At 46.8% G+C, this 17,547-nt stretch overlaps 1 protein-coding gene across 1 annotated transcript; it reads left to right on the top strand.

The window, feature by feature from the left end:
- Positions 1–1,863: 1,863 nt before the first annotated feature.
- LOC143427195 (uncharacterized) lies at positions 1,864–15,578 on the top strand. Its single transcript, XM_076901128.1, has 13 exons — positions 1,864–2,470; positions 6,753–9,487; positions 9,626–10,211; positions 10,283–11,285; positions 11,380–11,548; positions 11,623–11,824; positions 11,993–12,487; positions 12,571–12,805; positions 12,877–13,045; positions 13,166–13,280; positions 13,447–13,765; positions 13,941–14,151; positions 14,230–15,578. The coding sequence occupies exons 2-13, from the start codon at positions 6,786–6,788 to the stop codon at positions 14,372–14,374; spliced, it is 6,351 nt and encodes a 2,116-aa protein (XP_076757243.1). The 5' UTR covers positions 1,864–2,470; positions 6,753–6,785; the 3' UTR covers positions 14,375–15,578.
- Positions 15,579–17,547: the final 1,969 nt, after the last annotated feature.

Genomic DNA, 17,547 nt, shown 5'->3' with positions numbered 1-17,547 from the left:
TTAGAGAGACTGCTGTTTCTTTTCAGAAATATTTTATGTAAATAGGTGACAACGTGGAAATTACCGTCGTATAGACAAATGTATAAATATACATATATATATAGAAAGGGTGAGATTTTAATCCCGAGTTTGAACCAGAGATGTTCGTTGGTTATTTAAGAAAAAGATATTACCACTTCAACCCCTTAATTTCCTCTCTCTCTTCTGTTGTACAGGAACGGTGGGTATCTGCAATAGAACGAGGATGATTTATTGTGCGAAAGTATGCTTTACTGCTCGAGGAAAACGATACTGAAAGTCTACTCTAGCAATTTTAAACGTCCAGCAATCACGTCACCAATTGCGTTGCCTTCGTTTATATATTTATGAACATGGACAGTCATTTGTTTGCTACTATCTTACTGTCAATTTTCGTTAATTTCCTAGTTTATAAAGTCTAATACAGAGATAATTTTATTACCTTTAAAAGTTGCAGTTCGCAAGTGGCAACGATAGGAAGCAGATAATAACATTGCCAGGTGTAACGTACAATTAATAGAGGTATACATTTCTTTCTCAAAAGCAAAGCTTATACATGCATTATCTTAAACTGTACTTTTTGTATAAAAAATGACCCTCTAATCGATTACACCAGAATTATTGGGATACGTATGTTCCACGAAATGAAGTTACTGTAATATTTGTAGGGTCGCTTGATAACTTCAAAAGTACAGGAAACTCGATCGATCATCACCCTCGATGGCGTCGATCGGTTCTCCGTTGGCGCTCGCTGCTGAGGACCATTGAATTGTTCTCAGAATTCGCTGACATCGATACACAAAGAATTCTAATTTAAGAACAGAAATGATGGAGCAGTGGTAATTTTTGTATCTCCGGAAAATGAGAACGATCGCTAGTTGAAACTGCAGTAAGTCCTCTCTGTCAATTTTCAATGTTCCAAAAACTGATGCAAAAGGTCTTTGAGTATCTACGACTGCATTGGCTGACCTTTTCAGAGAGGCATCGCGTTTTTACGATTTACGGTGATTAAATTCATCGCCAGCAATAAAGCAAACAGCGCAAGAAACGTATTCATTCTTACACACGAAGAACGGACCTTTTTCTGCTTAAAAATTCCCTTAAACAGCCACGCTTGATTGAAGTTCCTTGTTGCCTGCGTCCTATCCTGATCCAGAAACACGCCACCCTCAGGCACGTGAGAACCACCATCCAAGTTAGCTGTACATATTGTAAGTCGATTCTAAAGCATTGTTTCTTTCTTAAATAGCATTACGCTTGTGTACAGTCAATATCAGACAGAAAAGAACTTGACAATACGAGAGGAGCAAAGAAGGGTAGCTAGCGATGGCCTCGACATGCTTCGAGTATCCTTTCGGTAACGAATGCGGATTAAATAATCAATAATCGAAATCGTTCTCTGCGCAAGAATACAACAGATAAAGAGAAAAGCTATGGTCACCAAAGAAAGTGAATAAGTAATACGACATACATGGAAGATAAAATAACAGCTATCGATAGAAAATGTTCCGACTCTTTTGATAAATCAGCTCTGCGGCCACAAGCGCGATCGTTAATATTTTTCGACGGGATACGCAAGCATCCGAATGGGAATTCGAAAGATTTCGCAAACCAGTTGCGCATCGTTCGCTCATTCAGAGAAGAAGAGCTCGGAGATGAGTGGAGCTAACAATAAGCAGAAACGGGTGGAATCGATCGTGTGGAGTCGTTTCGCGTTTTGAGGCCATCGCTAGCGGAGGGTGGCAAGGCGAAGCGGAAGAAGGGGTACAGAAAGTGGGGAGGGGCGACGTTAAGGGGCGTCGGGGGCGGCGGTGGGCGTCGGTACGCGCATGTTTCTTCTCCGCGAAACGGATCGATGCTGGAAATAGCTCAACCCGCAGGAGAGTACGAGGTGAGTCGGCTTCGCTTTCGGCAGGGCCTTCGCGGCTCTCCACGCCCGTTGTTTCCTGTTTTCCAGACCAAAGGGAAAACGTAACTCGAGCCACGGTCCGTCTTCTTCGCGTTTCATTCCGCGAGCTTCCCTCCGGCAACGTTATCAGCCGGTTCCCCTCGTCACGACACCACGGTTCTTCCTCTCTTCGAGAGCCTCCATCGCCTCTACATTTTTCTCTCCCCCTTTTTTCCCTCCCTTTCTCTCTCTCTCTTTCTCATTCTCTCCCTTCTTCCCTCCGTTTCCTCTCTCCACTCGACACACAGACAGTCTCCGGACTTTTCCACCACCGTACTCTCTCTTCTTCTGTTTCTTCTTCCTTCCGGTGCTTGTACCATCTTTCTTTGGAGTGTGTGCTTCGACGTATCTCATCTTCTCTTCGCCACCGTCACGTCCGCCGCCTCTGCAACCGAGAGACACGCAGTCAGATTGAAAGAAACAGGGGAGAGGGAGAGAGTCTCGATCGCGGGATGACTCGAAAAAAATGTGCGTCGTACCGATGTGGCTGACGAGGCTGGAATCGTAAGTACAGTAGCGAAAATAGACCGTGTACACGGTGAAACGTGACGCGAACACCGGAGAACCGAAACGTGGCCGCCGCGACGCGACGCCTACGCTCGCATCGTCGCTCTCCGATTGATCCGCTCGTGAAAAACTGCGCTTCGCTCCCTCGCGTATAACCGATTCTCCTGTCTGACGTTTGTACACGTCCCTCTTGTCCACGGAGGATGGCTGAGGGACCGCGTCTCACCCTAATCACTGCTTCGTGCTCGTCTCCGCCTTGTTTCTAGGGTTTCCTCGTACGCTTTTGGAGTTTCCTCAAGGTGATTATTAGTCGCACGAGTGGACCTCCTCGAGAGAAAGTCCTCTAATCTTGCGTATCATCGTGAAATCGATCGTTGCGCCAAATTAGAGACCAGCAATCACACAGTAGGACCATCCTGTGATAACATAGCTTCGTACATATACATATTCAATCGGGAGTCTGTCGCTACGTGGTGCATTTACGTAAAAAGTATACTTCAGGGTGACCGACAGCGGCTTCTCGAGTATTGCTGACGCGAGCAATGATCGTTGCTAAGACGATAATGAATCTGCTCATTGAGAACTGGCTTGGTCGATACGCCTTTGCTTTCCTCTGCGTGCTATCAGGCATCGAGCCTCGTTATCCTCGCGTCTATTCAGCCTCCAGTTTTCTATCCCCGTTTAAGCAAGTTTTCCATTTTAGGATGGATTAGCGGAGGAAGGAACGTGCTGCAAATGGACAGGCGATCTCGCGGCGAACGGATCGGGGTTACGTTTCTCTAAGAAGTGAGAGGGATAAAAAAAAATAGAGCTAGTCGAGTATAGAGCATCGTCTGGTGCTGGTATTACGCGTGCGCCTTCATGGAAATCCGTTGGACAAGTGCTCGAGATAGTTCAGCGGCACTCTTCGCCGAAACTTTTTCAATTACGCCTCGGATTCGAGCCGAACGGTCCACACCGTCGAGCGTCTCCCCTTTTTCGGGTTCGATTCTGTTTCGACGACCCCCGGATATTGCCGACTGCTCGATCCAGACCTCATCCGCTGTACTGAACAAACGCATCCGTTTTCTGAATTAAATTTGGGAAATTAAGTTGGCAATTTCTGAATCTTCCATGGGGTTTCAAGACTTCGCTGTGCTAATGGTTTTCGCGTAGAATTTTGCGTACAGCTCAGGAGGTACAGCATCCTGTTTGAACCCTGTAAACAGCTACGTAGGCCTGCGTATGTTGCATTTCATACGGGGTTCGGATTTTCTAAATATAAATCGGCACGCCCGCCATTTTTCTCTTCTATTGACCGCGCTCCTTTCCTTAAATTTTCTCCAGCAACAGCACATCGTTCTTGAGCTTGCTCGCAACTAGAATTTTATAAATGAGAAAATTGTATCTCCTCTTGAATGGCAAATGTGATGCTTGTAAGATACGCGTAAAAGGGATTAATTTGTGCGCGTAAATTGCTGGTGTGTCGTTTCGACAGAGACTTGTGATTGGTATCGAGCCTTAAATTTGGTGTACGGAGGCACGAACTGTATCGGTCGATAATCTCTGTTCACTTGGTGACGCGGTTGGGGCCAAATTTAATTATCTGGATGTCGAAGATAAGAATATACCTTATCATGTCGGATATAGTCACAGATAACATCGTGCATCGCACGGATATTGTTCGATCGCTTCATACTTCCATTGTCAGGCATTGATTTCAGCTATAAAAGATTCCTTCGACATTGGAGACAGGAATAAGTAAGAAGTTCCGATTTTATCGTCCTTCGAGTTTCCTAAAAGAAGTTCTACGTTAAAAATCATAAAAGATATTTACGATTCCGCTCAAAAATATGTATGAGGACACTTGCAGCGTATTTTTAATGAATCTTTACCATGTGATACAAATTATCATTGTTAAATAGTATTTAATTGAAAATTCTACTATGTATATATATATTTGAAGCGTTATAAAGGTATTTATTTTATTAATTAAACATGCTACTTTGTTCTGACGGTATTTTGTTCTTCCAGAAAGATTGCATCGTTGGGGATTTATTTAAATATATCACAATGCAACACGAACGAGCCACGAATAAAATAGTATTCAATTTCTAATTATTCTGAAAAGTATATCATTGTTTCATAATACTCTTCGTCCAGTACTTAATGAGTTACCAGTTCAACATTTTCATTGATAAAATACAAAACAGAATACCTAATATTTAATGAAACTCTCAAATCATATGAATATTTCCCAGGAATCTATTACAATTACTCAAGTGGCCTCATATTTTCGAGCAATAGTGTACATCCTTCATCTGAGCTTCGTTTCCCCAGTGAAACTCTTTCTGCACGGTGGCAACAGTCAAACCCTTATCCTCCCTGAATCTTCCATTTGACAGAGTCGAGGGGAGGCCTCGTTCGAATCGTAGAACCAAAACTGTGTCCGTGAGCGTAATCGCTCGAGAACTCGACCCGTTCCTCAGGCGTTATCGATTGTAGGTCCCTGAATGCAGGTGCGCTGATACACGTTTTAGTGGAACGTTAGGGCGGGATAGCCGACAAGTTTGTCGAAACACCTACCAACGAGACCACCCTGGCAGTAATCCTGAGCACGTGCTCCCCTAATTATCGACGAAACTCCCTTTCGTTCAAGCCGCTGGTTCTGTGGTCGTTGGTCACTTGTGACTCTGGCTCGATCTCTGATTCCATGTCGATTTGGGCTCGTCCCAGTTTCTGCTGGAAATTTCGATGGGACCATCCTGAAAAATTCATACCATTTAGACGATCGTTCGAACATCTGTCTCCGCATATCTAAACCCACGATCCCATCGAACTGCTTGAAAATAGCGCGCCTAACAGTTCCACGGTCTGGTGTTAATTAAATTCTCCGTACGTAACGGATTAATATGCTAAGTAGTATCGTCGTGAGACTTTAAGCTTCTTACTAACGGCATGGATCTTTCTGTACAGCGTGCAGTTCACTCACTTGCTGTACAATTTCACTGCAGTTGGCTAGAAGATATCCATACATATAATAAACGGGAACATGCAACCAGAAGTATCACTTGCACCATGAGTGTTATATCTTGGTTGAATAGAAAACCGCCGACTGGTCCTGTAGAACAAGGATTCTCGAACTACAGTGCTACTAAATGTCGCTTCAATAATTAATTTAAACAAACAGTTTCATTCATCGCATTAAAGATAACTGAGCGTTAATTCGTCAGCATCCAATAGAGCACTGTTTCTTCTTCTTCTCCTAATTTAAATATGTCACTGGACAAGGGTGCCATGATGAAAAATGCTTGAGAATTGCCGCTGTAGAACCTTCTCGGTGACCCAAAACCCAGCAGGCGACTGTAAAGAAAGAAAGAATAGATTTCTGGCATTCTCTCAGTGATCTCGTACCAGTTATCAGGGAGCATTGCGAAAGGGCAAAAGGGTAGGGTGCAGCGGACATCGTTACGGTACTGCTATCGATCGGGCTGTTCTGGCAACGATCCCACGACGCGTACGCGACCGTCCAAAGCGAAGATTTGTATCGTGTCGATACAGAGGAATTCCAGATGACGAGCGCTTTGTTCACCGCGAAACCGAACAAGCTTCTCTCCTATCCGTCGTTGTCGTTCCGTCCCCAATTACGATAGAATCGTTCCAAGCGGTTGGACGGCTCGTTTGGCTCCCGAACGACGCGGGATCGACGTCTCTAGGCCTCAGTTGCTCTCGCAGAAAGGGCACGCGGAGCAGCGGCGCGTTTAACGGTGTGCGCGCGTTAAAAAAGGACCGGACGAATATAGCGCGGCGCGCTATAAAGAGTAACCGCTCTAAATAAAGATCGTTAGTGTGCAACAAGTATTCGAGGATTCGGCAAACAGGCGTGGGTGAGCGGTCCCGTCGACCTGGCACACGCGCGTCCGTTTCTCTCGCTCGCGCGGTGCTCGCGTTCGCCGTTGTCCTTCGATCGACGAGCGAAGGGCGGATGGTGCTCGAGGAATTGATGAAGCGTAGACTCGGTTAGCGCCACCTCTGGTATCCCTCGAGCTCGTTTGGCGTTGTAATTACGTTGGAATCCGCGCCAGCTTGTCGTAGTCGCCCTTTAAACCCAGATTGGCACCAGCTTCCGGCGCGTCTCGATTACCCCGATCGAGCCTTTAATGCCTTCGTTTCAGGGGTGTAACGAAACCTACTGCGTCACTTTGTCTAAAAAAAAAAGAAGATACATATATATATCGTTGCATCTTGTTAAGGTTTCAAAGGATCAAAGAGTTTAATCGAGGGTACCGATTGATTCCAGAGGCCTCGCTTGTTCCACGGTAGCACTTAGAGGATGCACAAGTTAGCCAAGGGTCTGAAGAAGAAGAAAAAGCAGAAGAAGGGCAAGAAGGGGGCAGAGGAGGACGAGTTCGACCCGGAGGAGCTCGAGCGTTATAGGCGCGAGCGGGCGGAGGCCCAGCAGAAAGCCGAGCAGTCCGGTGAAGAGGCCAGCGCTACCTCCGACGAGTGGAAGAAGTTCCAGGCGTTGACCGCTGGCGTCGACTCGATCCTCAAGAAGACCCAGGGCGACCTCGACCGCATCAAGTCGACCTCGTTCTTCCAACGGAAGCCGCCGTTAGAGGAGGAGAAGAAGGAGGACGAGGAGGGCAAAGAGGAACCCGGGAAGAAGTCTTCCTCGAAGAAGTGGGTAGGCTTCGACGAGGAGGGGAACCCGATCGAGGGCGAGCCGCCAGATTTCGAGGGCAAAGGGAAGAAGAAAGAGGAGAAACCGTTGGTCAACGAGGACGGCTTCGTCGACGTTCCAGAGGACGAGGATGAGCACGAGGACTCCGCGGACGAGGACATCTTCGACACCACCTACGTTGACGTTCTCCAGAACATCGACGTTCAACTAGCCTACATACCGGACAGCCCAACCGAGGAAGAGACCGGGGACGATCCGTTCGACACCACCAGCGCGGACAAGGTACTCAAGACAGTCGACAAGAAGGGGAACAAGCTAGTCAGTCTAGGGAACGCGGTCGAGGTGCTCTCTGGTAGGCTCGATTACGTCAGTTCCTGCAAGATCTCGAAGAACAGGCGGCCGAGGATTCAACAGGACCTGTTGCTGGACGATTTCGAGGAGGTCGAGAAGCCTGTGGACAGCGGCGCAGTGGTCGCGGAGCCGATCGAAGTGCAGAAAACGTTACTCGACGATGACAGCGATCTTCCGGACATCCCTGTAGATCTGACCAAGCTTCCGCCTGTTCTGCCCAGGCCAGTCAGTCCGATCGTCAATCAGGATAACACTGCAGAGGTTAAACCGTTGAATGGGCAGCTGGATATATCTGAATTCGAAGTTTTAAAGGAGAAGACAATCTTAGAAGAGATCCCCGATTTGGACGAGGCGGAATTCGATCTCGAAGCGGCGCCAGACGAGCCTGTGCGCCTCGAGGAGGCTGAAGACCCGTTCGAAAGCAAAGAACCGGAGGCTGTTGACTTCCAAGCTGAGATAATAGAGGCCAGCTTCGAGGCAGCCACTTTCGTCGACGAAGAGGATCCCTTCGACACCACTTTCGCTGAGAACATCCTCCCTGGTAAGACGGAGTTGAAGTTCATCGAGAAGGAGCTAGAAGAACTTCCTGTCTCCGAGGTGACGATATCCCTGACCGATCCAGCTGGTTTGCACAGAGACTACGAGACAGGTTTGCTGACGGAAGAGAATGAAGCGAAGTGCAACGGTCTGCAAGGGAAGAAGGATCTTTTAGGAGGTTCCACGACCGATCTAAGTCAGCTTGCGGACGAGCCAATAGCGCCGTTGGAGGATATTACTTACGTGGACCCGTTCGACACTTCAGGAGTGAAAGAGATCCCACCTGGCAAGACAGAGTTGAAGTTCCTCGAGAAGGAGTTGCTTGGCGAACAACCAAAACGTTCCAGTTCGTTGGAAGACGACGATTTCGACCCGAGGAAGGACGAGCAGTCGGTGGTTCCAGTTGAAACGATTGTAACCAAAGCACCAGCGAGACCGCCTCCGCCAACTATACCCCCCAAACCCGCGTTCGAGACTAACTTCCCCGAGGAAGAGAACCTGAACGAGGTTGGAGATCGTGGACGAAGATCATCCAGGCCAGAAGCTCTCGAGATAGCCCCGTCCAAGGCGGTTGCCTTCGAGCTTCCGACACCGTCCAAGCGACCAGACCTGCTTGCGACCACCGAGGAGGAGAAGGCGTTGCCATCGAAGCCGCTCACTCCGTATTACTCGCAGAAGTCGATCGAGGATCTGCTGCCCATAGAAGAGGAGGAGGTCGATGTCGATCCGTTCGACACCAGCTTCGTGGCTAAGGTAGCGCCTGGTAAAACGGAATTGAAGCTGATAGAGTCCGAGTTATTGAAGCAGGAGTCGAAGTTACCTCATAGCTTGAGCGACCACGACTTCGATCCTCGTGCCGAGGGGGAACCGGTCAGAAGGCAGAGCGACTTCACCGCCAGCTCCGTCAGGCCGAACAACCTGAAGATCAACGAGCTGCAGAATTCTGTGCTGAAGAAATTCGAGGAGCAGAAACAGCCAAAGCTACAGCAGAGGCAACAGAGTTTGTTGGACGAGGATGTCGAGGTGGACGCGAAGCCTCTAACACCGAGGATCGAGTCGAAGCCCATCGAGGAGGAGGAGATTTCTTACAACGATCCCTTCGATACATCCATCGCCACTAATATACTACCCGGCAAGGCTGAGCTGAAAATTTTAGAGAGCGAGCTAGAGAAGATCCCTGGCGTGGTTCCAATTCGTCCAGCGCCCATCGCTCTTACAGCGATCGTCAACACCACTGTAGTTCCAGAAGTCGATCCCGATTTCGATCCCAGAGCGGAGGAGAAAGAGGAATCGACCGACTTTTTGTCCATCGACGACCAAGATACCGGGGCGAAGGTGCTGACTCCTTTACAGAACGAGAGCTTCACCTTGGAAGACGATATAGACCCGTTCGACACCAGCTTCGCCACCCTAGGACCAGGAAAAACTGAATTAAAGTTACTCGAATCCGAATTAATGGAGAAGTAGGAGGATCCACCTTAACAGTCTCCTTCCTCTTCTTCATTTTCTTGTAAAAGGACTCTCTGCTAATTCTTTCTCTACGCCATTCTATAAGAAAATACTACTTTGAAAGTAACATTTAAGCTAGTCAATTAATATTGTATCAACATGGATTCCAAAGGAGGTAACCCTTTCCTAATGGACTACGGTGCCGAGTCGAACGACAGAATGTCCAACCAGGCGTCCAACCCGTTCCTCCAGGACTTCGTGGACAGGGAAACAACCGGTGGAGGTGAGAACCCTTTCCTAAATTTCGGTGGTGAGCAACAATCGTATCAGCAGAGCGTCACGGTGGATTCGACGAATCCTTTCGCCTCCTTCGCCACGGAGACCACTGCGCCTAGTACAGGCTTCGAAACGACGACCACTGAGACCACAACGGTTAATATATTCTCTGGCCAGTCGACGAATATGTTCGTGACGACGGAGAGCGATTCGAGCGCGAATCTTCTCGATGCTCCAGTCTCTTCTACCGAGTCGGACGAACTCTTCGGTCAGCAAGCACCTCCGCCAACTCCAGCTGCTACAGTAAGTCCAGTTCAGTCAAAGAATGGTAAGATGGCGCCGTCGAGACCGCCTCCACCGAGGCCTCAACCACCAGCACCTACGAAGAACACCAAAGATCTGATTCTGTCCGTAACTGGGGCCATGGACGCTACTTCGAATCATCTTTTGGATCGACTACAGGTTCGTATCAGAGTATCTGCTCGTTAAGATCATCTACTAACGTTTGTTTAACCTGGCGATGTTAATTTCAGGCGACAAGAACACCCAGTCCCACTCTGATGCACTCTCCATCGCCTACGCCGGAGCACAGTTTCGCAGACTTCCTGGACGTCGATTCGAACGTCCCAGACTTGATGTCCGACGACGCTAAAGTTATGGAACCGTCGAAGAACCAAGATATAATGGACCTTTTCGACACGGACACGACCACCACCACCATCTTCTCCACTTCGATGACAACTGGGAACACCACCAGTTTGGTAACAGGGATGGCTTTAACTAGCACCACCACCCAGGACAATCCATTCGTCAGTATTACGGAACAGGAAGCGTCGCCTGTTCAATCTGAGGATATGTTGAAGTCGGACTTCCAGGAGACCGCTTCTGTGACCAGCGAAAAGAGACCGTCTATCGCCTCCACGACAGGGATCGTTGGAAGTGACACAGAGAGGACTGGCATCGATCTGGACTTCACCACGGAATCACCCGTCGCCGCGGAATCTCTGCAACCCTCGACCACCGCCGCCGAATTGTTTTCAACCGGCGTCACCGACCATTTGTCGTCGGTGACCACCGAGTCCACGTTCTTCACCGTCGCGGAGACGATTCCTACAGCTGCCTCGTATGCAGCCAAAGACACAACGTCCGCGCAATTCTCGACCGCCATGCAAACAGCCAACGCCCAACCGCTTTTCACTACTGCAGAGACTAACGCGCCCTACACTCAGTCCACTGGGCCGTTCGCATCCGATTTGCTCGGCGATTTCGGGGACGACTCAGCTAAGGATAATACCAGCGTTATGAGAACGACCAGTCCGATTCCTGGCGCAGAGTTCCCCGCCAACGAAGCGTACAAACCTGCAGAGCAGCTGGACAATTTCGCAGCCACCACGGAAGCCGTTGAGAACACCGGGGACGCGTTCGATATTTTTGCCTCGAAGTTCGACAAAGCTGCGGAACAGGAAACGAATGCCGGAGATCCTTTCTTGGATGCTTTCGGCGGTGGACCAACTGCAATGGATACGTCAAGCGATAGTAAATACATTTTTTTTTGTAGTCTTTATATTTAGTTGTCGATGAATAGTATTTTAGAATGCGATGCTATGATATCTTTTTGTAATATTCACAGTTTGGGGTGACTCCTCTGCTGCTGGATCAGAAGTAGCGGTGACTGGGTTCGGAGAAGCTGAAGGGTTCGACTCGTTCCTGAGTATGACTGCCCCTCCGCCAGAGCCAGCGCTGAAGAAAACGGAGTCCGTTGAGTCGTACGAGGAGCCAGACTTTAGTGTATTCATTAAGTGAGTGCCAATACGAATGGAGCAACTGCTTACTTTGCTCTTCATTTTTTAATATGTGTTCTTTTCTTCTAAAGGCCAAAAGAGGATGATCAGACCGCTGCTACAGAGGGTGGAGCCGTACCCGCGTTGGCGCCACCGCCAAAGAGTCCACAGCATTCAGCGTATGCCGATACTTCGCCGCGATTCAACCCGTTTGATAAATCTGGATTTGCTCAGGATGCTATCCCTACCACGGAAACTGCTCAAGCTGCTGAAATGACCAGAACTGATTCTCAGGTACCTTTTAATGGCTCCTTAACGAGACTAACAAAATGCTACTTATCTGGTTCATTAGGCAGTGAACGAAATTAAATATATGTATACGACATACAGCAACGAACATTGTACTTAATTCGTGTAGAATATCAATGTAGATGATTCTATGTGATTTTTATCCAATTCAAGGAAACACCACCGACTCCTCTGTTCGACGAAGACGTGAGCCAACCTCTGGAGGACTTCCCAAGGGTGACGTACACAGGTGACGGCTGGGACATGCATTTACGTCAGCCGAACAAGAAGAAGATAACCGGTCAACGATTCTGGAAAAAGATCTTTGTGAAACTGGTCTATCAAGGCGACAATCCCGTGTTACAATTGTTCAACAGCAGAGACGACAAGGACCCCTTCCAAGAGTTACCTTTACTTCACTCTTACTCGGTCTCCGACATCGGAGCTCAACAGTTTGATCAATACGGCAAGATATTCACCGTAAAGTTGCAGTACATCTTTTACAAGGAGCGACCTGGAGTTCGACCTGGTCAAGTGACCAAGGCGGAAAGGCTGACGAACAAACTCAGTCAATTCGCCGCGTATGCCATTCAAGGTGACTATCAGGGAGTGAAAGAGTTCGGAAGCGATCTGAAGAAGCTTGGTCTTCCTGTCGAACATGCGCCGCAAGTACGATCCCATCTGTTTATTGTGAAAGTAAAGAACGATTCGTAGAATCGTTGCCAATAGGTGATTGTCATCTCGTTCCGTAGATTTCTCAGCTGTTCAAGCTTGGTTCTCAAAACTACGAGGACATGAAGCAATTCTCCAGCGCGATTGAGGAAGCTCTATTTAGATTAGCAGCTCATCGAGATCGAGCCCTGCATTATAAGATGGAAGAGGTGCAAATAACAGTCGTGGATGAACTGTACGTGGAGCAGAATGCGTATGGTCAGGTCGAGAAGCAAATAGCACGCGTTCGATTGTTCTTCCTAGGCTTCCTTTCTGGTGAGACTTAATCAAGACCAATCGATTGGTACCATCATTCAGACTGGCATTTTAATGTCATTCGTCCTTAGGCATGCCTGATGTTGAATTGGGAATAAACGACATGTGGCGTCAGGGGAAAGAAGTGGTAGGCAGGCACGACATCATCCCAGTGGTAACGGAAGAGTGGATCCGTCTCGAGAACGTCGAATTCCATTCGTGCGTTCAACAAGACGAATACGAAAAGTCTAGGATCATAAAGTACGCGTTTTAAGACACTAAAAGAGAACACATTAAGTAATCGTGAAACTAACAATAGCTACTATGCGTTGATATTAACAAAGACTAACTGCGATTAACACATTACTAACACGTTTGAAGGTTCAAGCCACCTGATGCATGCTATATAGAGCTTATGAGATTCCGAGTAAGGCCGCCTAAAAACAGAGAACTTCCGCTTCAGCTTAAAGCCGTAATGTGCGTTACTGGTAACAAGGTAATGCCAACTCTTCATCCAGAAATAATAGCAAGCTCTTCTCAACTACCTATCACAATGGATCGTTGTATATTCTCCCCTCGGATCGTTACTCGTTTCCGCTTTGTTGTTTACGCGTCTCTCCTCGACGCCCACATAGCTTGACACCGTTCTTCGCTATTAATAGGTGGAACTGAGGGCGGACATTCTCGTGCCAGGGTTCGCGTCGAGGAAACTGGGCCAAGTGCCCTGCGAAGACGTGATGGTCCGTTTCCCTATTCCAGAGTGTTGGATTTACCTGTTCAGGGTAGAGAAGCACTTCAGGTACGGTTCCGTGAAGTCGGCTCACAGGAGGACAGGAAAGATCAAGGGTATCGAGAGATTCCTGGGCGCAGTGGACACGCTGGAACCGCAGCTGATGGAGGTGACGTCAGGTCAAGCTAAATACGAACACCAACATCGCGCCATCGTTTGGAGAATGCCCAGGTTGCCAAAAGAAGGCCAAGGTATTCCACCTCTGTTGTCCTTGTTCAAAAATTTCATGCTCCATGTTGCGTGCATCCTGTTTTAACTCGATTAACAACAATAATCAAATACAATCAGTTGTGCCGGTTAATTTATATTCGTAATTTATCTGTAGAATTATGCTTAAGTCGAGTTATCGGCAAACATCGTTTTCAGGAGCGTACACGACCCACCAACTGATCTGTCGAATGGCCTTAACTTCGTACGACCAGATCCCAGAGAACCTCGCCGAGTATTGTTACGTGGAGTTCACAATGCCTGCGACCCAGGTGTCTCATACAACGGCGAGGAGCGTGAGTCTTCAGAACAGCGACAGCGATGCTCCACCAGAGAAATATGTGAGGAACTTGTCACGGCACGAGTACAGGTAAGTCGTCTCCAACCAGCAGCCAAACACCACCCTCGACAGAGACGATTCAATTCTTTTGCTTGATCCTCGATTAAGAGTTGGAATCGAGCACACGCAAGGCGAAGGCCCAGCAGCGTACGTGGCGGCTACATTTACGAGGAAGATCCCTGAAACGACGCCAGAGACGCAAGGCGAGGCGTCGGACGCTGCCGCAGAATCCGACTCGGATTCCTCCGAATAATTAATACAACGTGGCGCGTAAGGTAACGATTAAGCTGTACGAAACTTAAGGTGAATTACTTGTTAACGCTAAGATGTATACAGAAAGCAAAAAAAAAAACAGATGCCTGTGACTGGACGCGTGGCGTTTCGCGAGCGGTGCGCCAAGAACAAGCGCGACGCCGCGGTGGCAACCGCGTATATAATTCCCTGTAGTATTGAACGCACATCGGCATTAAACGATCTGAGTAATCGCTCTTGTGGTCCCGCTGCAGCCTTGTCGACGGCAACCCGCGAAACACCAGCGCAGCCGCGTGTTCGCGTAACGCATAGCATTTAACTGAGGTGTACGTATGAAAGGAGTAATTTGTAAGGGAGGACAATACCGATTTTACGTTCTGTTTAGCTTGCTAAGTAGTAATACGCATTTGCGGTGCGAAAGGCTTTGCCCCTGTTCGAGTAGCGTGTTTCAAAGGCAGACGAGACGTTGTTAAAGAAGTTCCCAAGGGAACGTCGAAATCATTATTCTCCGATTTTGTCTCGCCGCGTACACGTTTGTTTAATTTCAGTAAGACTTCAATGTACGAATTTCTTTAATCCAAGCACGACTTGAACTTATTCAATTCGAACGATGACTACATCCAAGCGTAATCGTTTGATGGTTGCGCTATGATAGCACGACGATCGGAGGACAATCGTTGTTATATAATAAAGAGACTCGTTATAATCCGAAGGGACGTGGCAGCGCATATTTTATCGTTTGAGCTTGCAAATGATCTATATCCAATGTTATCTAGTCATTTTCGGAGGGTAGTTTATCGAGATTAATCGCCGGTTACTAGAAACATAAGCGAACGATAATAAGATAGGTATCGACGATTTTGCCAGGCGAAGTGCGGATATATCGTTTGTATAATATTAACGCGAGCATGGGAGACTGCGGTTTATCTAGTCCTTAATGATCCTTCGTTCTTGTACGCGATACGAGGTGCAAAAGTATGTTCAAACGCTTCGTAGATCTTATATAACTATCTAAGTCATAGTTATAAGTTTTCGTTTCCTGTTTTATTTCTCTTTCTCTTTTATTTACCTATTTCATTCTTGAAAGTTCAAATTTTATAAATATATATATATATATGTATATGGCGGTGGGTAATCGAAGTATTCCACGCGAAACCTGTAAGATTAAGTGAAACACTCTATTTATCTATAGATAAGATAAACGACGCGAAGGAGACGAAAATTTAGTGACGTAAGTTTCCGTTGAGATTTTGTCAGTTTTTCGTTAAGAAATTGTTCATCCTGAAAAGGAGATCGGAAGAGTCTATTCTAGTCCTTAGCTTGTAAGAGGTCCGTATGACGTCAGGTGTTCTCATTCACCGATCATACGTTACGCTAAGTACATATTAGGTTTAGCAACTAAGGGGTAGTCACGATCGACTTAACGACGCGTAGAATTGTCAGCCGACACGCCAAGTAACTTATAGATAATTAGTGCTACTAAAGGAACACTATCGGTTGTAGGTTGTCGCTCCGATCTCTGTCGATGCAAACGTGAATTACCTTCTGTTAAACTTAACTTTACTTACGGAACTCGATTATAGTTGGGTACATACCGATGAATTAAAAGAAGCAATACATGCGGTCGCGCGACGAAAACGTTGCGCCACACCTCCTTTGAAACCAGTGCAAAGCTTTTCCACCCGCGGCGTGACGGTCTGTTTGCGTTGGTACATTAAATGGATTCCGAGAGGGCTTTTTTTGCGAAAAGTTCGACTCGGGACAAGACGTTTCCAGCTCGTGATCTCAACTACGTGTAATACCGCACCACTCAGCGGTATCCAAGACGGCGTTCGTGTAATTAAAAGGAAAGGTTAATTTACACACACGATGCATGTATACATTAGTAGATATCCTAGAAAAATTTAGAAGTTACACACGTGATAGTGACAAGCCTATCGATGTTCGACAAGTGTGACTGGATGCGAGAACGAACGAGCGAATGGGAATTATGAAAAGAGGTATCGAATCTGTTGTTTCCGCGAGAGGAGGTCGTAAGTTTTTAGAAGAACAGATCTGTTTACTTTCGTGGTACTAACCTGGTAGTTAAATAACGTCCATCTAATCTGGTAAGCATCGATTGAACGTTATACAAGATGAACGTCGAATTTTTTTTGTGTCCAGCATAGTTGCACGACCCCTTGTGGCGTAATGATCGATTCGTGATGTACGCAACAGGGAGTACTTCTGTTCATCTGAAAGCAATTATCGTTCGTTGCTTGAACGCCAAACCAAAAGAAACTAAATCAGTAACGTTTCGAGATAAAGTCTACAACTGGATTAAAAATACTGGCCTTATCGTGGCTGAATGGAATCGAGAAGGTAAATTTTAATTGGATCCGTACGACCTCCATTTATTGTTGCTCCTAGAGATATTACCATTTCTGCCCAAAATTTATTCGTTCACGTGCATACGATTATTAAACTACGTAGAGACTTTAGATATGATCCTGTTAACGTCGAATCTTTCACGATTAATTGTAAAAGAGCAAGTTAGTAGCATCGTTGTTGTTCTTATAATTATTACTAAAGGGACAAAAAATCGAAACAAAATGTTCTGTACAGGTGGTGAGAGTCTGTAAAGATGCGATCGTTTGAGTCGCGCCAAGATCGACAATTAGTAGAGCTTAGGAAGAACGTCCGTTGTTATACGAAACGAGCAATGAAGGAACAGAAACCCCTTAAAATGTTTGCCTTCCCGCGTAAGTTTCGCGCGCCATGACAGATCGAACATTGACGTCGTCCGTCGAGCTTTTCATTGGTCGTTGGAAGCTAACTTTTTTACGTGACACTATGGACTAAAGAACTTCGAAATTACCTCAGTCAGGTAACCAAACACTTTTGCCGATATATTTCGCACTTTGCATTATCGTTCCGATTGTTAGCCAACCTGGTTTAACCTCTTCACCAATCGCAATAATCTGCAATATCAATCAAATATGGTGACGGGAATAACGTGTTTAAAAAAAACTGACCAGTTTACAAAGAACGGTACTCCACCTCTCATTTATGTAGTACTTTCAATAATTTGTATAATAGTGATCAGTTAGCCTTGTGTTGTCATTTATGTACGTAGGTGCGTGGCTTAACCGCACACGAGATTCCATTTATTATTTCGTTGGTGTTGTGTGCACG

This window comes from Xylocopa sonorina, chromosome 9 (assembly GCF_050948175.1).
Source record: "Xylocopa sonorina isolate GNS202 chromosome 9, iyXylSono1_principal, whole genome shotgun sequence".
NCBI classification, from domain to species: Eukaryota; Metazoa; Arthropoda; class Insecta; order Hymenoptera; family Apidae; genus Xylocopa; species Xylocopa sonorina.
The sequence above is the reverse complement of the archived record's forward strand: the minus strand, read 5'-3'. Positions and strand labels throughout refer to the sequence as shown.